The sequence below is a fragment of the Schistocerca gregaria genome, chromosome 2 (genome assembly GCF_023897955.1).
Source record: "Schistocerca gregaria isolate iqSchGreg1 chromosome 2, iqSchGreg1.2, whole genome shotgun sequence".
NCBI lineage: Eukaryota > Metazoa > Arthropoda > Insecta > Orthoptera > Acrididae > Schistocerca > Schistocerca gregaria.
The window spans coordinates 126,268,334-126,290,693 of NC_064921.1; the positions used below are offsets into that span (position 1 = coordinate 126,268,334).

The 22,360-nt window shown below is 37.4% G+C and overlaps 1 protein-coding gene across 23 annotated transcripts in view; it reads right to left on the bottom strand.

Annotated features, from left to right (window-relative positions):
* Positions 1 to 5,435: 5,435 nt before the first annotated feature.
* The window catches only part of LOC126336500 (prolyl 4-hydroxylase subunit alpha-1), a 697,270-nt gene continuing 680,345 nt past the window's right edge, over positions 5,436 to 22,360 (bottom strand). For all 23 annotated transcript variants that reach the window (XM_050000262.1, XM_050000255.1, XM_050000257.1 and 20 more), the window contains 6 exons: positions 19,489 to 19,652; positions 18,867 to 19,133; positions 16,106 to 16,330; positions 15,317 to 15,382; positions 10,646 to 10,811; positions 5,436 to 5,902 (listed from right to left, as the gene is read on the bottom strand). In XM_050000262.1, the coding sequence (XP_049856219.1) occupies positions 5,832 to 5,902; positions 10,646 to 10,811; positions 15,317 to 15,382; positions 16,106 to 16,330; positions 18,867 to 19,133; positions 19,489 to 19,652 (959 nt within the window). In that variant the 3' untranslated portion in view covers positions 5,436 to 5,831. The remainder of the gene's footprint in view (positions 5,903 to 10,645; positions 10,812 to 15,316; positions 15,383 to 16,105; positions 16,331 to 18,866; positions 19,134 to 19,488; positions 19,653 to 22,360) is intronic.

Consider the following 22,360-nt stretch of genomic DNA (forward strand, 5'->3'; position numbering starts at 1 on the left):
AGTCGTTTGTCTACTCTATAGAGGTTTTTAGTGTCTTCTAACATATCCCATATCTTTTGAAATTCCTGTCAATGGTTTACAGTATTATCCACAGAAGTGGTGTTACTACTGGTTGATCCAATGGTGTCCTGTACTTTCTGTTCAACGAATGCTTATAATCTTTCTTCCAAACTAGTCAAGGTAGATCCCGGGTTTAATTTAACACCCTATCTTCCTCTATTCTCTCATTCGGGCTTGAAATTTTGGTGTGCACTGATTTATAATTTTGATTCACAGCTTTGCAATATAACTTAAACTCATTACTTACTACTGTATTATTATTATGGCAAAGGTGAATGGTCAACTTTGGTGTATTGGGAGAATTTTAGTAAAGTGTGGTTCATCTGCACAGGAAACATCCAATAGGACACTAGTTTGACCAATTGTTGAGTGCTGTTTTGAGTGTTTAGGATCTCCATCGGGTCGGATTAAGGGAAGACATAGAAGCAATTCAGAGGTAGGCTGCTAGGTTTGTTATGAGTAGCTTTGAACAACACACAAGTATTATGAAGATGCTTTGGGAACTCAAATAGGAATCGTTGGAGGGAAGATGACATTCTTTTTGAGGAGCACTATTGATAAAATTTAGAGAACCAGCATTTGAAGCTAATTACGGAACAGTTCTACTGCCAGCAACATAAGAGTGGTGAAGATAAGGGCAGAGGAATTATGGCTTGTATAGAGGTATACAGACAGTCATTTTCCCTCACCCTGTTTGCAAGTATAACAGAAAAGAAAATGACCAGTAGTGGTGGCTCGCAGAATATGTATGTAGTTGCAGATGTGTGTACCTCTGATGGCAGTTTTTTCATTAATAGGTTAACTTTACATTCTAATTCTGTTATTTTATTGTCCTGTACTGTGAACTTTGACATTAATTCGGTCTTAATATCCTCTTCTATTTTCTTAATAATTTGTTCCTAACATCTTGCAGCTCGCTATTTATGGTTTTTTCAGTATTATTATTAACACCCTCGACCTTATGATTAATATTTTCCATTTGGCCATTAATGGTTTCTCCATCTTATTAATACTGTTCTCCTCCATTAATGATAATTTTCCATTATTTTCCTCTTGTTTACTGTTAATGCTTTTCTCAAATAATGTTCTGTTATTGTCTTTTTTGTTTGTTTTTTTTTCATTTATTATATCAACTTTCTCTTCATCAGTGGTCATCTTGGGAGTTAACATGGACATACAATTACACTTCAATATAATAGTTCACTACTCAGTGGTTAACAATAAAATCAACCTTCAATATAACATCATTAAGTCTTGTTAGTTACAGGCGACGGTTTATATCTGAAGAAAAAACAATTATATTTCTCACTGATTATTTTTTTAAAGTTAGGTGCAGGTTGGCTGCAAACTGCCACTACATTACTGACTTCTGCTTAGCTATAAGTCACTGCTGATGCAACTGTAGCTGAGCTCGGAACAGTGCTTTGTGTAGTCTCGGAGCCAATGGCTGCGTGACAAGTGACAATGCATCATGCACTGATTGCAATCACATCAGTTACCTTCCTTGCCAGCCCTGCCCTAATCTCTTACGTTTGTGAGGTCTTTTCAAAAAATTCCAGAACATTCGTAATTTCGTGCCAACGATGTGTTAAGAGTGAAATATGGTTGGCATCCCTGCACGTCTTTGTTTAATATGTACCTACTGGAATTTCATTGTTGTGTGTCTCTTAGTTACTGTTCAGTGCTGTATTGAGTATAATATTGAAACACAAAGGTTGCGAATTTTTGAGATGGCAGAGTTGGAAAAAGCAAAGTGTTTGATTAAATTTTGCATGAAACCACCAGAAAACCTTTACAGACACACCAAATGATGCAGGAAGCCTACAGTGATGTGTGCTTAAGCCATACTTGGTGTTAGGAATGGTCGCACGGTTTACAAATGGCCAGACAGAAGTTAAAGTTGACGCTCGTTCAGGACGCCCTTCGACGTGTACTGACGACACTCATGTCAGGAATGTCAACAAAATTGTGTGTGCCAATTGAAGACTGACTGTCTGAGATATTGCAGAAAAATGTAAAGTTTCAGTTTGATCATGTCATGAACTCCTCACACAGCATCTTGGAATGTCTCGTGTTGCTGCCAAGTTCGCCCCACAGCTCATGAGTCAAGACCAGAAAGACCTTCACCTCACAATCTGTGAAGAGCTTTTGGATCATGCAAATGAGAACAAGATGTTCCTTATGAGACTCAGAACTGGTGATTAGATATGGGTTTATGGTTATGATGATGTGACCAAGGTTCAGACTTCACAGTGAGTCGAGATAGGTTCTCAAGACCTAAAAAAGCTTGTCAGGTGACGTCAAATATCAAAGCCATGCTGATAGTTTTCTTTGACTTTGAATGGTTAATTCATCATGAATGCATGCCACAGGGACAGACTGTTAATTGATGGTAATATCGGGACATGTTGTGACACCTGCGACAAAATGCAAGAAGGAAATGGCCTGAAATGTGGCAAGACAATTCACGGCTCTTGAATCATGATAATGCACCTGCGTGTCCATCTCTGTTGATGCAGGACTGTTGCACAAAAACGATATCACTCTGCTGTTTCATTCTCCATACTCTCCAGACCTGGCTCGTGCAGACGTTTTTTTGTTTGCACAATTGAAAACCTTGTTGAAAGGACAAAGATTTGCAGCAATACAGGAGATAAAAGAAAATTGGCAGTTGGCACTTCACATGATCCAGCAAGAGGTGAACCAAGACTGCTTCCAGAAGTGGAAATGGCTTTGTGAGCGGTGTCTCAATTGGAGAGGAGAGTATTTCAAAGGAGACGGTGCACAATGAGTAAAAGGTAAGTGTATAAAAATTTTGTGGCAAAAGTTCTGGAATGTTTTGAACAGATCTTGTACATGAATGCATGGTGTCTATTCATTCGAACATTTTATTCAGTAAATGGTGAGCTTTCAGCATCATTGCTTTGTTTTAATGGTTGGTTGCCACATACAGGAAAAAAGATGGGTTTACACTGGCATACTTAATCTGCTGTCTGCACTTGGTACATTTTTACTGTGTCGGATCTGTCAATTAGCTTTATAATTCTTGCTGATGGATGGTCATCTTTAGAAATTGTTCTGGCGGTCGCTGTCCCACCACCATGTATGAACTTCTTTTTTTTCTGGACTTCAGTCCTTGGTGGATGGTGTTGATATGTTAGATCACAGTGACCACTCCAAGCTACGAAATAAACTCCAGCCCTCACCTGCACTTCTCTATATTTAAAATCTTCAAGTCTCACAATGTCATGTCCTAATGTCTGTAACTCAAAATAGTTTAACCAAACAGTAACACAGTCTAATACAGAATGTCTGACACTTACGCTGTAAATAAAAGTTCTTTTTAATATAAAGCTGATATCCCTGTTGACATTGTCGGCACTCTTATTCCAAACCGTCCATGATACCACCAATGGGAACAAGCATACATATAGCCTCTTACAGAAAGTGAACGCCAAGTATCACCCTACTGCTCACCTTGCCCTTGCTGTTATGACACAACCCAGACCAGGGCGCACAGTATTGGCTCCTTTCTTATACACTACTTAACAAATATCTGCTATCTTGATCATCTTTAGCTAGTAAAAATACCCAAAGTGGAGTAGAGTATGTGATAAACTGCCATGTTACACTACAACTACATCACAGCTTTGTCATTTATGTTTGTATATTCCTGATCTCTGGAATTTGCCCTTCTTGGTTAAGTTTGATTGGAGGGTTTGCGCAGTTTTATATGCTATTTGGAAGCCTTGTTTCTGCAGTATATTTGCCACTCTGTTTGTTATTTTGTCTGAGCAGGTCATATTGTATCATCTGCTTCTTTTCTGTGTGATATTGTCGTTGTGTGTGTGTGTGTGTGTGTGTGTGTGTGTGTGTGTGTGTGTGTGTGTGTGAGTGTTGTTGTTGTTGTTGTTGTTGTGTGTATTTGGGGCTTGAGAGTTTTCCTGCACACTGGATACGTTAGACGTATTGTGTCTGTTATTTAGATGTATTGTGTCTGTTATTTATTTGTGTTTTGATTTAGTCTATGTGCCCCATGTATGTCATACCCATTATTCTTAGCTATTTGTATCGTTGCACTCAATTATTTTTCATAGTTTCTCTTGTTAAGCAAAATCATGTTTACACTATATAACATGTGTCTGAGTGCAGCAGACTTCTGGTTGTAGGAATGATTAGATGTGGAATTTACTATTGTGTCTGTGGTCATTGGTTTTGCGAAAACATTAGCGTAATGTTTTCTGATTCTTTAATTATTGTTATGTCAAGAAAACTTATTGGATCTTCTTTTTCAAGTGTGAACTTTATACCATTTGATGATTTCAGAAAAGAAGACAAAATCACTGGCTGTTAAAGGAAAACCTTCTGTGCAGACAAGAATTGTGATTAGCAATGGAACAGGTCAAATATTTTAACTATTTAGGTTGTGATGTCACATATGACAAAGACATAGAGAAGAAATTTGCAATGTTTGGGAATATATGTGGAACAATAAACTGATGTTTAAAAAATAAGTCAAGGAAAGAAACAAGATTGAAATTTAATAGGAAATGGCAGTTGTTTATGGACGTGAATCATGCTTTGTAAGTAAACACCATGAAACTTTCATACAAAGAACAGAGATGAGGTTCTAAGGGCAGAAAGGGACACACATAACCCATCAGATTTCAATATTTGGTGAATATTTAACATTTCCAATAAAAGACACAAAAATAGGACAAACTGGAATGTACATCTTGAAAGAATGAGTGGAGAAAAGGTTACCTCTCCAAATAAGAAGATTTAAGCTAGTTTGTAGAAGAAATCGAGGAAGCAATGGACACCATATCAGGCAAAACAAAAAGGCCTAATGCTTGAAGAGCAGATGATGATGATGATGATGATGATGAATTACACAAAGATCTCGAAACCATGAAGTTCATCAAAATAAATCTCCTGAAATGGGCTGAGCATGATTGTTACATGAAACATGAAACCCAGTAAAAATAGCACTGTTGGAAAATTCAGCAGGGCAAGAAGCAGGGGAAGACCAAGTCTTTGGTACTTGGATGATACACAAGAAGATCTAAAAATTATTGGCTTCAGAGGAGGGAATTGCAAGACTCTGGACAGGGTCAAATGGAATCATGTCCATCACGCACTTTGGAGGACCTGTACAAAAATTCAGTTACAATTACTGAAATAGTCTTGCGCTAGATAGAATGACGTCACGTTCAGAAGCTACAATGTACAATAAATATATAGGCTAAAACCAAGTCCACAGCTAATCGTTCCTTGATTCAAATTTAGGTCAATTTATTATACTATACAAGTATAGTGTGCCCCTGTAGGCTGCTGTCTCCCAAAAAATATGAATGAAAGCACAAAGTGACAGAAAAAAATAAGTATTTTTATTTATACAATAATTTATAAAGGAATGCAAAAACATCTAGAGGTTTTAAACCAATTAATGACAAATTTACCTTAACAATATGAAAGGTAAAGACATACATTCATTTTTTTGTGATAAATATCATTAAAATTCACAAATATGTGGAAAGTTTTTGCAACAGTATCTGAATAGCCTCCCAACACAATATTGAAATCTGACTAAATTTTCAACATTATAAATGTCAAGTGCAGCAACACTGTGTTGGGAAAGCATCCATTACACTTATCAGTGCAGGCATGCTTGAAATCCTGCTCTGCTGTTTACAGTGCAAAATATGGCACGATGTAAAGCTTTCTACATGACTTTACTGGAGAGAACACTTGTCCAGTTCAAAGAAGAATCACTCCTCTGGTGACAGTCCACAGGGTCTGAGAAACTCCTGGCCTCGTTCATGAAACCATTTATTGGAAACTGAAAAACAAGATATAAATTTTTTTAATCCAGATTGCATACACATGACAAACAGGAAAATGGAATATTCATGTGAACAGCCATCTTAGCAAGTACAATTTTAATATAATTGAAAGAAATCTGGGATAAGTACAGGGAAAAAGGCCTTTTATTCTTCCTAAACCATTATTTCAGTCATATAAATACCTTCAGGAATTTCACCAGTTTGCTTCTAAATCATAATTATTACAATCCATACATCAATGTCATTTTATTCTTGCCTTTGCATTGTATTCCCAACTCAGTATTTATCAAATGTGAAACTATGAATTTGGCCAAAAGTACTCGATAGTGACATAATTGTAAGGTCTCTAAGTTCAACATAGTCTTCTATATGTATAACAAAGAGTGTCTGTCTGCTTCTTTCCAGTTCAAACAAATCTACAGGTTTATTCCAATCTTGAATAAATTTTGCAGACTTTATCTTCAAGACAAGAGGCGGTTCACTGTCTACATAAGATTTTGTAATCTGACTTGAGATGTATATGTATGTAACACACTGTCAGAAAAAATTTGTTTACCTGGAAAGATGACATTGATTTTGATCCGCTGACAACATATTCCACCTGGGGGGATAGTACATGTACTGATAATGGTTTCAGCATCGTCTCCCAATGGATAGCGTAGTGGCACAGCTACCAGAGGGCCATCAGTGACTACACTTTAACAGGGAATGCTGACATCAGAAAGCTGAACATGGGCAAACTTGTGAAGCAAACAGGCAATCATGCCACAAAGATGCACTCGTGTTTCCTACAGCCAACTGTGGTAAGTTTGAAAGGGATCCAATTGTGGCCATCCAAATGGCGGACTGGTCCATTCAGAGAATTGCCACACAGATTGGAAGTTCTGTGTCATTTGTGCAGTGATGCCGGTATCAGTTTTCACGAGACCATTTTCACACTTGTACATAAAATTCTTGATGTCCACGCAGCCCAGACACCTGCCAGGATCATCGTATTGTAGGGGCGTCAGTGGCAGATTGTACAGCTATCACAGCACAGATGAGGCTCTTACGAGCTCAGACATGTCAACATGAACTGTTGTGAATCAGCTACAGGCATGCACCCTCTAGGCTGTTTTCCACTTAACCACAGCATCGAAGTGCACGGCTCAACTGGTTCTGTCAGAAGATCACTTATAAGATGCACTGGCACAGCGTGGTCTGCAGCGATGAAAGCAAATTCTGTCTGCACGAATTTGATTGTATTTGTGTGTACGACGTAAACCTGAATGCATTCATCTAAGAGACACAGGCCCCACACCAGGCTTTATGGTCTAGGTTGCAATAGTCTACAACTCCGATTCACCTTTGGTGTTTCTGGAGGGGATGCTACACAGCACTCAGTACATGCAGAATGTTGTTCAACCCTTTCTTTTGCTATTCTTGCAACAGGACGATGATGTGTTGTTCCAACAGGGTAATGCTCACCCACACACTGCCCTTGAAACTCAACATGTTCTACAAGAAGTGCAACAACTTCCGTGGTCAGCACAATCTCTGGACTTGTCTCCAACCAAGTATGTGTGGGATACAATGGGATGAGAAGTAACTCACATGACTCATCAACCAGCAACTCTTTACAGAACTATATGAATAGGTTGATCATGAATGGCACAACGTATTCCAGGACAGTATTCGCCATCTGCATGAGCGACTGGATGCCAGAGTCAGTGCCTACATTGACACCTGTGGAGGCTGCACCACATACCAATTGGGTATTGCAACATTAGCCGACACCTGTTACCTCACACCAGCTTATGCTGTTGATCTGTAAACGCAATCATTTCATGTACTCCACGTGCACTGTTGCAGCACTAGATCTTTAGTAAATTGGAGATCTTTAAAAGGGTGTACTAATTTTTTTTCTGGCAGTGTGTAAGGGTGAACATTAAAAAAACCTACAAACTGCAGGGACGGATTACTGACTGGAAACAGAGGAAAAACGGTACTGTTAACATGTGTCCAGAAATGCACTTTTGTCACTGTAGATGGTGCTGATGATTGACCATTCCTTTTACCATGTGTCATGTGTTCTTTGTGTTTTGCAGGCTGTGTGATTGATGCAGCATACAGTAATCAGCAGAATGGTCTGGTATTCATGTCAGGAACAAGCTGAGATGACATTAGTGTATGGCCAAGAAGATGGAAGCAGCTGAGAGACAGCACAGCTGTATCACAACAAGCACCCTCAAAGATACCAACCACATCACACAACATTTCAAGCCCTTTTAGGGGTGTTTGTGCGATCATGGGCCCTTTCAGGCAGACAAACGTACAGGGAGATCACGGGCTGTGCACACACCAGATTTGGAGGTCCAGGTTCTACAGGATATTCAGACTTATCCTAGTACAAGTTCCAGGCACATGGCCTGCCCACATGGTGGAAGCCAAAGTATGATTATGTGTATCATGCATGACAACCACTACATGTACTTGATGCAGCTCTGTACTATTCCCGGAAGTTTTGTTGTCGTTGCATGCATGTCATCCATTTCCGAACAGTGTTGTAGCACAGTGGTTAGCACATTAACTTGTCATGTGGAAGGTTAGATGTTCGAATTTGGTGAAGTACAGCAAATTTCTTTCACTTTTAAATCCAGCCAAAAGCCTTCCATCGTTACTTTTATGCAATTAATTGATTGAAATGTTTTTTTTTTTAATTTCTACTACGTTGCCAGATCATTTTCATTATCGTAATGGCTTTTTTATTTGCTCATATTTCTCTATCATTCCTTTTTTTGCTTGTAATCTGCTTGTATCATCTATAATCTACAACCAAGTGTCAAACAGGACTGCTCGTTGGTTGATAAGGCAGCAGTTTGTGTAGCCAGTATGAGGAGAGTTTCAGGTAAGAAATAGAAATTATACTTTGCTTATTAGTGTTGAAACTGAAATTTTTCTGTCTTGAATTTGCTTGTAGAGGTTAGTTACACTTGTCGTGAACAAAGTGATCATGATTATAGCTCTGCCACTGACTGTTGACCCCCATTTTCACAGATATGTTGTGTATCAGAGAATCTTACATTTCTGCCATACCTTATGATGACCACTACCAACACTGCTCTGTGTTACACCTTAACATCATTTGTGAAGTTACCATCATGTTTGTATGTCAACTATAACCGAGCAGTAGCTGGCAGTGGATGTGGCAACACTGCAGTGGCAAACGACAGACACCAACTGTCAAGCAATTTTAATCAGACCATATATGATGTACTGTTATGTTTACTCATTCTATTGATAATTTATTCTTTCCTTCATTCAAACTTCTGTTGATTTTAGGATGATTTTTTAGTTATCTTATCCCACCCACCCTTATTTCCTAATTCTTTCTTTTACAAACTGAGATGAGGCAACAAACTGGATTATCAATAATCGTAATCTGTAATTTTTAGGTCATCATTATTGTGGTCTTCTGTTCGAAGACTGGCTTATTGCTGCCCTCCACCCTGGTCTGTCCTGGGGAAGTGTCCATCGCTCTACATAATTACAGCAACCCACATCCATTTGAACCCGCTTACTATAGTGAAGCTTTGATATGTACCTACAATTTTTACCTATCAAATGTCCCTCCCTTACCAAACTGATGATTCCATGATGTCTCTGGACGTGTCTTTTCAAGTAATCCCTTCTTTTATTCAAGTTTTGCTACAAATTTCTTTTCTCTACACTTGAATTCAGTACAATATCAATATACCCACCTAATCTTCTATAGCCCATGTTGCAAAATCAATATTCTCTTCTTTTTTAAATTGTTCATCTTCCACATTTCACTGCCATACAAGACTACACTCCACATAAATAAATACCTCCAGAAAATACTCCCAAACACTTAAATTTATATTTGATGTTAAAAAATTTCTGTTTTTCAGAAAAGTGTATCTTGATAATGTGAAAAATAGCAAATTGCACCATGCTTCAGAATACAAATTTCATTCTAGCCACCCCCCCTCCCCCCACTCTGCCAATAAGTGGCTGTACAAGTCAGTCGGAGGACGGCAACAGCATACGACGTAGTAAAGCACTATGGTGTCCAGACCAACCTTCAGATTGATGACATTTATTTGTTTTTTACTTTGGCCAAAATCAGTTATTTCGCTGCCTAAATAGCAAAACTCAGCTCCTACCTTCAGTGTCTCATTTCCTAATTAATTTCTCCACACCTAATTTAATTTGACTACATTGCATTAACCTTGTTTTACTTTTGTTGATGTTCATCTTATAACCTCTTTTGAAGAGACAATCCATTCTATTCAAATGATCTTCCATATTATTTGTTGTCTCTGACACAATTTTGCATCCTTAAGAAATCCGAAAGTTTTTATTTCTTCTCTATGGATTTTAATCACCTTTCCAAATTCTTCCGTGGTTTCACTCAATGTACAGAGAGACAACCCTGCCTCACTCATTTCTCAACTACTGCTGCTATGATTTGATGTCCTTTTAGCCCTAACTGCAGTCTGTTGTACACAACCATTCACTATCTGCGTTTTATCCCTGCTACCTTCTGAATTTCAAGGAGTGTATCACAGAGACAATGTAAGAAGGTTATTTTTCAACAACAGTCTGAAGAGGTAACAATCTGAAGAGTGAATTTTGCATATTAAAGCTATCAAAAACTATTATGTAAAAAATAATTTAGTGACCATGTTTTGAACACACAATTTTAATGCAATGGTATTACGGAAAGGAAATCCTACCCCACTTAGATCCTGTGAGAACTGGGCATGCTGCATGTCTTGTGAGATAATCTCCTTCTCCATTTTTGTGCAGATTGTACCAAAAGGCAGCTGTGCCTTTCTTAGGCCACAGTGCCACTTTTATTGATGGAAATACTGTGCCACCACCCTGAGGCACATCACTCATCTGCGAAAGAAATACAATGGAAAGATTACAGAGAAAACTATGTACTACTATTGATTTCAAGGAAATCTTTGGACACAATTCTTGGAATACATCCTTCATGTAAAAGTGATTGTCAACTTGTCTCACTATTGACAGCCACTGCAAGTCTTCCCTTCTCTTTAGATATAAATAAAATAGAAAGAAACTTCCACATGGGAAAAATATATTAAAAACAAAGATTCCAAGACTTACCAAGCGGGAAAGCGCTGGTACATAGGCACAATGAATAAAACACACACACAGAATTTGAGCTTTCGCAACCGGTGGCTGCTTCGTCAGGAAAGAGGGAAGGAAAAGGAAAGATGAAAGGATGTGGGTTTTAAGGGAGAGGGTAAGGAGTCATTCCAATCCCGGGAGCGGAAAGATTTACCTTAGGGGCAAAGAAGGATAGGTATGTACTCGCGCACACACACACACACACACACACACACACACACACACGCATATCCATCCATACACACACAGACTCAAGCAGACATATTTAAAGGCAAAGAGTATGGGCAGAGATGTAAGTCAAAGCGGAAGTGTGGAGGCAAAGATGATGTTGAATGACAGGTGAGGTATGAGTGGCGGCAACTTGAAATTAGCGGAGATTGAGGCCTGGTGGATAACGAGAAGAGAGGATATATTGAAGGGCAAGTTCCCATCTCCTACCCTTGCAACCTATCCTTTTTTGCCCCTAAGGTAAGTCTTTCCGCTCCCGGGATTGGAATGACTCCTTACCCTCTCCCTTAAAACCCACATCCTTTCATCTTTCCTTTTCCTTCCCTCTTTCCTGACGAAGCAGCCGCCGGTTGCGAAAGCTCAAATTCTGTGTGTGTGTTTGTGTGTTTTATTCATTGTGCCTATCTACCGGCACTTTCCCGCTTAGTAAGTCTTGGAATCTTTGTTTTTAATATACTTCTCTTTAGATAGAAATAGTGGATCACAGATGTAGATGCCACATTAAACAGCATATAAAAAGGCGATCAAATGAAAATGAGACACTATTGTTTCAAAAGTAATCACCACACTTGTTAACACATGAGCCCACTGTGAGACAAAATGGTCAGTGCCTTCATGGGATAATGTTTGCTGTTGCCTAGGGACCCCTGATTGTGCGCAGGTGTGCATCTCTTCATCCAAAGCAAATCGACAATCACACACGTCTTTCTTCAGGACTACAAAACAATGGAAACCGATGGAGAGAGATTGGGACTATTATGAAGGATGAAAGGGCCAGCACACTTTTTGCAAAGGTTGTTTCAACTATGTCGCACCAGTCTGGCTGGGAAGCCCTTACATATTCTCCATACAGTCCTGACCTCTCCCCACGGCATTTCCATATTTTTGGAACTCTGAAGAAAGACATCTGAGGCTGTCTATTTGCTTCGGATGAAGAGGTACATGCCTGGGTGTAATCATGGTTCTGTAGGCAACTGCAAACATTTTTCCATTAAGGTAGTGACCATCTTGTCTCAAAGTGAACACAAATATCTAAAGAGAAGGGTAGAAGAATTTGCCCTTAGCAACTATTTAAAACTTGCAGCAGCACTCAACAATGAAAACATGCAGGAACAAATTGCTTCAGAGACACTATACACATATGTCTTAATTATGAGGTCTGTAATTTTATTTTAATGGAGGGAATCTTTTAATGAATATTGCATTTTGGTATATTGTTTTATGCATCAGATATTTATTAATTGGAAAAAGTGTAGACCTTACATATGTAGCCCAGTTAATTGTTTTCCAGCCTTGTAAATTATTTCACCTAGAATTCACTGTAGATTAAATGGAATATATACACAATTCAGTTTTTGTATTGTTTCTAGGGCTAATAGAAGCGTTTTTATTTTGTATATATTCACAATAGAATACACAGAGCAGGAGAGAGAGAATGTAATTTAAAAGTTTTGTAGAGCATGACAGTTCATATATTCAACAGTTCCTTAATTTAATTTTTCTGCTGTGTAAACCATTGTTTTTGTTTCATAAGAAGTTAGGAAGCTAAGTCACGGTTAACAAAACTGCTGTCAGGTTTCAAGCAACATTGGTTGCCTACTTTGGGAGGGGGAGAGAGTTCTGGAAAAAGGATAAAATAGTGTTCCTCATACAAAATCGTACCAACAAAGAGATAAGGAGGACAAACTAAAATGCATTATTTCTAGTAATCTCTAAACACTAACTCGGCATTAAGTTCACTAGGAAGAAGTAGGCTGTTAAGAATGGTCCTACAAATGGTGAACATGTAAATGATATGGGAAATAGACCTAAAAATAGCAACAGCTATTTGGCATGGTGCCGACTTTACTTAAAAGGAGATAAGGAGAAAACAGCCACCACCTTCCACAGCAAAAGCAGTAACAAAATTTTTGTTTGGCCTGAGCCATAACTTAAATGCAAGTGGACAGCAAAAATCATAAAAATTTTGTTATATGGTCTCCTGCCCAGTACCATGTGTGTAACTTAAGGACATTATGCATAACATGAAATACTGAATAGAAAGCAAATCAACAATTGGTGTAGTTAGCTTAGTACAAAATTGTTCTGGAATGAAAGCCATCAGCAGTGTGGGGAAAAAAAAGAAGTATCATGTCTCTCTCTCTCACACACACACACACACAGAGAGAGAGAGAGAGGGGGGGGGGGGGGGGGGGAGGGAGGGAGAGAGAGAGAGAGAGAGAGCGCAAGGGGAATGCGGTGTCCTCTCATGGCTTATGATTTATGAAAAAGTTTAGTAAATGAAAAATATACTCTTCGTGGAAGAAAAAAGAAAAAAAGTAGGGTGATGGAGCACTGACAACAAGGATATTAGAGCTGGAACACAAGCTCTGATTGGCAAAATTGGCTGTTGTCTTTTCAAGGAACCATTCTGGTATTTGTCATAAGCAGTTTTGGCAAACAACAGAAAACTTAAATCTGGAGGGGGCTAGATGGGAAATTTATTAGATTATATGAACTTTTCATTCCAATAGATCCATAGTGAGGAGATCATCCAGGCTGCAAAACATGTCAGAAATCAAGAACACATAATACATATCTACAGAGGAAAAGAGATAGACGCTAATGTATCTTCCACAGGTCTCAAGTGAAATGGTCATTATGGACATGGAATAAATAAAAAAAAATCTCAAGCATATTTTCCTTTAAAAGGTTATAAATAACTTGTCTCAAAACATTTAAATGTTCAATACACTGAGGAGCATGCATAATTTTAGGCTATAATACCCATGCATCATCAAATAGAAAAATCATTTTACAAGACATTTAAAATGCTCGCAATAGTGCACTGAATTTGTACTGAAGTCCTGTTGAAATAATACTCACATTATCTGATATTAGTAACATAGACACATCAATTAGCCCATTAGAAATTCTTTGATGGAATTGAAGGAGTTAGCCACCAATAAACCATTTAGGCTCCTTTTCAACTGACCTTTATTAATGGTTAAACTTTTTATGGCTGCTGCCAAGTTATTGAAAATGTGTGTTCCTGAATAATTGACACCTTTCTGGACCAAAGTAAGTGACTTTAAATCTCTGTGAAAATTATTGTTCTTACATGGTTCTTGGGTGTACTGTCAGATCCAAAAGTCCACAATGTTTCAGTGGATGGCCAGTCTGTCATCTGGCACAGTTGTCCACCAAAATATCATGAATTTTCAACATATCAGATCCAGTAGTGCACCCAAGAACCACGGAAGCAGCATACATATGAGGAAAGCATCAGGTCACAAAATTATTCTTATTTCTAGTACTGATTTCATGAACTGTGAGCTGCTGGTTTGAAAAATAGATATATATATATTTTAATGGCAAACTTCATTAAGGAATAACATATTGGTAAGCAGTAGTTAGTATCCCTAGATCCCTAAATAGGCCTCTGCACGATGTTCTTGAGTTCTTACCACTTATAATTCTTATAACAAATTTTTGGACCTAGAAAACTTTAGTTCAGCTTCATGAGTTACCCCAAAAAATATGTCAAATGACATCATGAAATGAAAGTAAGCACAGTATGCTACCACTGCCCTCATGGTCCTCAGCTGCACAACAGAAGTTCTTTAAACAATGTTAATACAAGATTGGTATCCTTAAAATTAAAGAGTTAAATCTCAATCTAAGCACAATTAAATTAAATCAAATCATCCTTCTTTCCACAGAGATGATTATTACATTCTTGCATCACTCACTTTTTCTAAAATGTCTAACGTTCTCTGAAGTATGCAAAGAGACAACACCAAAGATAATTATGTTACGAAAAGGTAATTCTGGAAACAATTGCAGCAATAAACAGAGCCAAACTATAGCTTTAGAAATAAATAGCTTGTGACAGCTACATCTGTTCCATACATTATTAAATAGGAAATGCTTACCCTGACTGTCAGATAATCCATTATCTTTTAATATGCTTCATTTATCAGTTTCATTATACCTTAATAATAAGCAGTGAGTAATGTTTTCTAGGAATAGGACATACTTACATAGTACAACACAGTAGCTATTCTGTTTCCAGTCCCCAGGCTCTTGAATGCATTTGTTTCTTCTCTCTGAAATTGTAAAACAAACTTTTTAAGTCTTCATAAACAAGACTGCTGCATTTAAGCAGTTGAAGACAACAACTGGCAGGAGAGCAAAATAAAGAAGTAGGAACATAAGAATGGCCTAGAGACCTTCTGGTAAGCCAAATAATGTTTTCAAAACCTAAGTTTCCAACGTGTCTTGACTGTAGAGTTTACTATCAGTGTGTACTAACAATTCTGACTGAGGCGTATATGTTTAATGTAAAAAACCATTTGAAAAGGGGGAGTTCAAAGCGGTTAGCGAGCAATGGAAATACACATATTAAGAGTTACTAGGAGAGGCAAGAAATCAAACAAATGGATAAGCTGAAAAAGATTGAATTATGACTTAAACAAAAACAAAATTTTGTGGTACAATGGGAATTACCCTCGCTATACCCATCTCAGTGGTATACGGGGTATGGATGTAAATGTAAACAGAAATAGATAGGATATGAAAGCAGACATTTAATAGATAGGTGGACCAAGAAAGCCCCTTGCTGGATTCCAAGGCATGAAAAAAGGGTGAGCTGTCAATACGTTGGAAGGTGGACAAAGAACATACAGAAACACAATAGGTGCGTATTGCTGAACATTTCTCAAATGAGAATAGGTCCAATTAATATTATGATTATAGAAACTACAGGAAGAAAACAGTAGGCATTATATGTCAACATAAGATTCAAAAAAAGTTTATCTGCTTGTACGTACCCTTGCAAAATCGAAGTGAGGCTCATAATGGCCACCAATACCATAATTGACCACCTGTAGCTCTTCTGCAGTAGAGATAGTAAGAGCAGCCATATCTTGTGCTCTCTGATTGACAGCTGCCACATGAGGGTGTTCTTCATCCTTGAGCCAAGCTGACTTACTGATGCGGTAAGTAGCTGTCTCCAGTTCGCCTGTCTTATAGTTTTGCACAGTTGCTCGCCGGAACTACATATGTTAAACAAAAACAAGTACAAGTCATTTTTCAGAATCACAATCAGAACTTAAGTGGGTGATGCTTCTCTTACATCAGAATCATACATACAAATTGTGTAATGTTAAATTTATACCCCGTACTAAAATTTTATATTAGATAATAAGAAACACAGACAATGGTAGTTTTGCATACACTAAATTTGTTGTTAAATATTTAGTTTGTTGCATAGACTGAATATGAAGAGATCCTTAAGGAAGTGTGGAAGTGTAACAGGCCAGGAAAATATCATACAGTACACATACAGAAATGAATGAATGCTCTTAAACCTTTACATTTTCCCTCCATTTTAGTCTTCAGCATAAAGCCTGATCTGTTGTGGTTCTCAACAATAGGCTATTACTTGCAAGTCTGATCCTCTCTACAAAACTACTGCAACCTACAGCCATTGTACTGCAACCTTCAGCCATTGGAACCAGTTCACTGTATTCAAGTGTTGGTCTTTTTCTCTACAATTTTTACCCCACGCCTTTCCTTCCATTACCAAATTAACTATTACATGACAAGTTCTTAGAACTTACGATTTCTTCTAGTTAAGTTCTGCCATAAAGCTCTTTTCTCCCTGATTCATCTCAGCACCCCTTTGTTATTACCCAATCTGCTTGCCTAATCTCGAAAATTTTTCTGAGACCACATTTTCAAAGCTTGTATTTCTTCTTGTCTGGACTATCTATTGTCTACATTTCACTTCTACATAAGGCTATACTCCAGGCCAGTGCTTCAGAAAAGATTCCTAAATACAAATTTATATTTAGTGGCAACATAATTTCAGATTCCCTAATACAACTGTACATTTAACGGTAACATATTCCCCTTTTTCAGAATAACTTTTCTTGATGTTCTTTACATCCATTTCTACTTTCATCATCAGTTGTTTTGCCACCCAAATAGCAAAGCTCTTCTACTACTATTAGTGTCACATTTTCTAATTTAATTCACTCAGCATCACTTGGTTTAGTTATATTTGTTTTACTTTTAATGAAGTGTATCTTATATCCTTTTTTCTAAACAGCATCCATTCTATTCAATTTCACAGGTCTCTGTAGGTGTTCAATATAACCTTCCACCTGAAATATTTAGTGCCTTATAACTTTTGAATTTCTGTGTCTGTTTTAGCCAACAATGTCAAAAGTTGTACAAACAGCACATAAAATAATTGTTTATCTACATCCATACTATGCATGCCACTTTACAGTGAAACCATCCATGAATGGTGCTTTTTTTTCTTTTTTTTTCCACACTTATTTCATGAGATGTGTGTGGGAAGAAGTCAGATGTTGCCTGGCTCTCCTTGGAATTAGGGACAGTTCGAGAACATTTTTCCGTACAAGCGACTTACCATTTGGTGGTTTTCTTGCCACCTTTTCCCTTGCAACTTTACCCCATGTCTGTTTTCATTAGTAATTGTGATATGCGCTGCATACAAATCTTGTACTTGGTTGGCCCTGCTGCCCCTCTCAGATTGGTGCCCCAAGCAGCTGCTACTATACTAACTGTGGTACATCCTGTATAGAAATATTAAAGCCTCTGGCATCCATCTCAGCTACGCACCCAAAGCGGCTGATGTGTCACCTGGGTCTTAAATTGGCCCTACTTCATTGTATGCTTTCAGAATTTCAACACAAGCCTCTCCATGATACACAACCCAGCAATGTTGAAGAATTCATCAAAGAAGTTTTCTGTTAGCCACTTCTTTTATGTATAAAGTACATTTCCTTAAGATTCTTCAAATGAGTCTCAACTAGTTGACTGATTTTCCTTGACAGGTTCCCACCCATTTCCTGATCTGAAAATTAAGGCCTTTTTGGGGGCCCATGAACATATGTGTTCTAAAGAGAAAACTTAAAGAAGAAGCTACAAATTTAAGATAAAATAAAATATTTACTAGTTCCATATAATTTTTCTATTTAGTAAAACCAATTAAAAGATATTATGAGTCACTTTAGACAACTAGCATTAAAAATTCTTACAATCTAGCATAAATTGTCAGACAAAGTCAATTTCAGCAGCTGAAGACAAAAGCAGAGAGCAACTAAAATTACTCAGTAAATAAGCCAATGGCAATGAGCTCTGATTATAAACTGAACCAGCTGCATGTGAATGGAATAGAATATAAAGATAGAAATTTTTAATTTATTGGTTACGGTGATACATAATAGCAACTGTGAAAACAAGAACTCTCAATTAACAGTTCAGCATGCTGCAACAATAATGATTTATAGTTTCATTTTTTGCATACACAATGTTGTTTCCAACAGATTTCATATTTTTAGAATACAGTTTTTGCCGTACAGTGGAGTACATGCCAGTACGAAACTTATTTCTGAAGGGAAAGTTTTGATTTGAGTACTGATCTGGCCCACAGCTTTAATCTTGTCTAGAGTTTCAGCACAGTTTCAATATTAATTACTTTCTGTTGTTATTCTTATGGCACTCAAGAAAAAAGCGAAAGTAAATTTTAGTGTGTATCTTATTTCATTTGTGACTTACCCTAGGTTGTGCAGTTTGTTTGATGGTCGCAATCTCTGAATCGTATATGACATCATGATAGATTACAATTAATGGTTTCAAGTAAGCTTCTTCCATCTTTAATCTAGCAAGTCGCAAGAAAGGAATGCCATTATCAACATAGCGACAATGTAACTTGGCAGCCACTGATGCTGGCAAATCCACTTCACCACGGCACAGCATCTCATACAGATCTCTTTCTGACAATTCATCTTCCCGTACTTCTAGTTTCTCTTCTGATATAGCTGGCTAAAAGGGATTGAATTTAATCATATGAGTCCAGGGATTCATTATTTTGTCACAACACAAAACATGTGTGACCATGCAGAAACTTACAGTTGCAAGAAAAACAAAATCCAAATCTCCTTACCATGCAACATATATCTTCAATATAAAAATCCATTTATATGTTAACTGAATCTATTCATACTTTAACACCAACATACGACACAAAAAAAAATACATCAGTGCCAACAAAAACTACATGTGAATGAAGAATGGTGTTTATAATATGTATACTTGAGAAAAATTTTAATACATGGTGTGTAAGTATAATGAAATTGAAATTTATCACTACTGTGAAAATTCAACCCTTTTATGATACCTGCTCAGCATGAATAGATCCTTGTCCATCATCTCCCTTACGTTTCAAACTCTCACTGTTTTCTATGTCACGTAAATAATATGCTTTGTTACCAAGGGCTCTCTGATGACCAGGGACTATTTCCAGTAACTCATTTGTCAGTGATAATGCCCTTTGCACATTACCTATAAGACACACAAATAAAAAAACACACATTGATTACTTGTTTCTCCACAGTATACAAACAACTCAATAATTTTGTGGTTCTTAATCACGGTTAATAGTTTTAAAAAGAACCTTAACTATTTGTTAAAGTAAAAAGAAAGAAATTAAGAGCTGCTGTCCTACATTAATTTAAATTAAAAAAAAATAGGATAGGTGCAAAAAGGTAAGGGAGCTCTGAAATATAAAAACAGGTCACAGCTAAAGATTAAAACAGAACAGAAGTCATAGCTAAAGACTAAGGAAGGTGAAACAATGACATCATTCTAGCAGCATTTTCTTTTTTTAATTTTAAATTTCTGATCCGATTTGATTATATATAGAAAAGAATTTCAGATCAAAGGGTGCACATAACTGTCACAATTTTTCCGTTTCTCAATCAATGTATAGTTCCCTCAAGAAACAAAAAGTAACCTGTTCTTTGAGAGCCCCAACACTCTCATCACACAATATTTATTTCTGTCTGGCAACTGCACCACTATACACTGTGGGGTTAGAGGAAATATAGATCCACAGTCATAAAGTGGCTTCGATGGAAATTAATGATACCTGGGAGACATCTTCTAACAATGGATTGATTACGGCAGTGACAAAGATGGAAAACTGCTTACACTGAATGTTAGAATACACAGTCAATAAATTTATGAAATTTATTTCCAATTGCAGAATCTTTCTGATATTAGCTGCATTAGGTATGAAGGATGTGCGCTCAGATAGGCAAAGTTGTTACGGCAAGTGCAAGATCTTCATCAATGTCTGTTTCTTAAGAGAGTCAAGAAAGGCTACAATTATAAAATTTGGCATCAGGGAACTGCAATGCATATTACAATATTTTAATTTAGAGCAGAAAGAAAAATAAAATAGAATAATTATGTTGAAAATTCCACAGAGCCATTACCTTATTGCATTAGATCTTTGAAGTAAAATAGATTGAGGACAGTGAGCAGAAATTCATGCCAACCAAAGTTCAGAGGACTACAAATGCTACCACAACCTTCCCTCTATATTAATGCCTGTCTCCTCTCAATGAAAAAGTAGCCGAAGATTAACTTTCATAAGTGCTATCCACAATTATGAAACAAAGACCAGAAATAATACAGATTTAGAATACCTTAGCTTAAGAAGGTGCTGAAATAGTTTGAAATGCACCAGCATAAAGCTGTATAATAAACTATCCTTGACTTACTATACCGACTGCTTTGATCAGTATTTTAAGAACATGAAGAGATATGTTTGAGATAGAAGAACTCTATAATAGGAAAGTACCCTAAATGTAATATGTAATTTTTAGTGTAAAATCTCGTTACTGTACACCAGCAACACTACAGTTAAGGCTTATCCTGTACATGAAGAATGGTTGATGACTAAATGATGACAAACCAATAAAAAAAACTGCAGTCATAATGGTAGTGGTATATGGTTTGGAACAGGGTGGCAATGGATAGGGCTTGTGGAGATTAATGTCGGAGGAACTGTAGGAATGGAAGATATACTGCAGGAACTTTTAGTTTTGCCTTTGAGTCCAAGTTTAAAATATGTCCGAGTGTCAAAAACTAATTGAAAGGGAGTGATTGCATATAACACACAGATCCATTTTTTTCTGTAACACAGTAAATTGAAAATCACATTCATGAATATCACAGATTTCAGATCTGAAAACTGAGTTCATTATTGCCTGGAATATGAAATATATTTCTGCAAAAGTATGACCTTCCCTTCGTCACTGTCTGAGTGTCAGTGACAAAAACTCAGGAATAGGTGGTAGGATATGAGAAATCAAATTTCTTGGTGTAATGACTGCGTGAGGATCTTAGCTTATTTTAGTGAGCCTCTTGTGTGCGCCATTTTCATCACCAGTTGTTCCATATGACATAAAGGAACCTTCTCCCTCTACTGCATAACTGATGCCCACAAGTTGTTCACAAGTTGACTGCGACGACAATGGTACTTTGTGCAATGTGATTCAGCAATACAGCAAATCAATTTTAGCACAGGTTCAGTTAAAGGTCACTGTAAAAAAATTCAATGAATAATAAAATACTGCATAAAATATGATGAATCACAACGGAAGAATGTTTATGGAACTTTTGGAAATAGTTCTACACTCTACACCAGCCTGAAAAACTTCCACGTCCTTTCTAGTCAGTGGAATGTCCTTGTTACATTATCTCTCAAGACAGACTTCAGCCCACAAAAAGGCATGTGGAAGTGGTGCAGCACCTGCCCACCCTTCCAACTTGAAGGAGCTACAGTCTTTCCTCAGAAAAACCTCTTATTATTGTAAATTCATTCTCAATGAACGAAGATAGATTACCTGAACAATCTTAGGATCTCATTTTCCTGTTTGGCAGACTGCAAATGGGCATTTCAGACCCTCAGAGAGGCGTCTTGCCTCGCCACTTTCCAGCCAGGGAAGCAACTGATGGTGGCTGCCAAAGTGTATGAAAGCCTGAGCACTGGCAAACATAATTGTGAGATACATTTCCGAAACACTTCTCAGCAGACAAATTCAGATGCCCTGTCTCACCTCCCGATAGGCCCTCATCCAGAGTTCGATCAAGATGATGTATTTGGTTTCCTATTAGATGATGAGGCCCAGCAAGCTGTGGATGCTTTCCGATCACCAGACACGAAATCACGGGAACCATGGGCAATGATACCATATTACAGC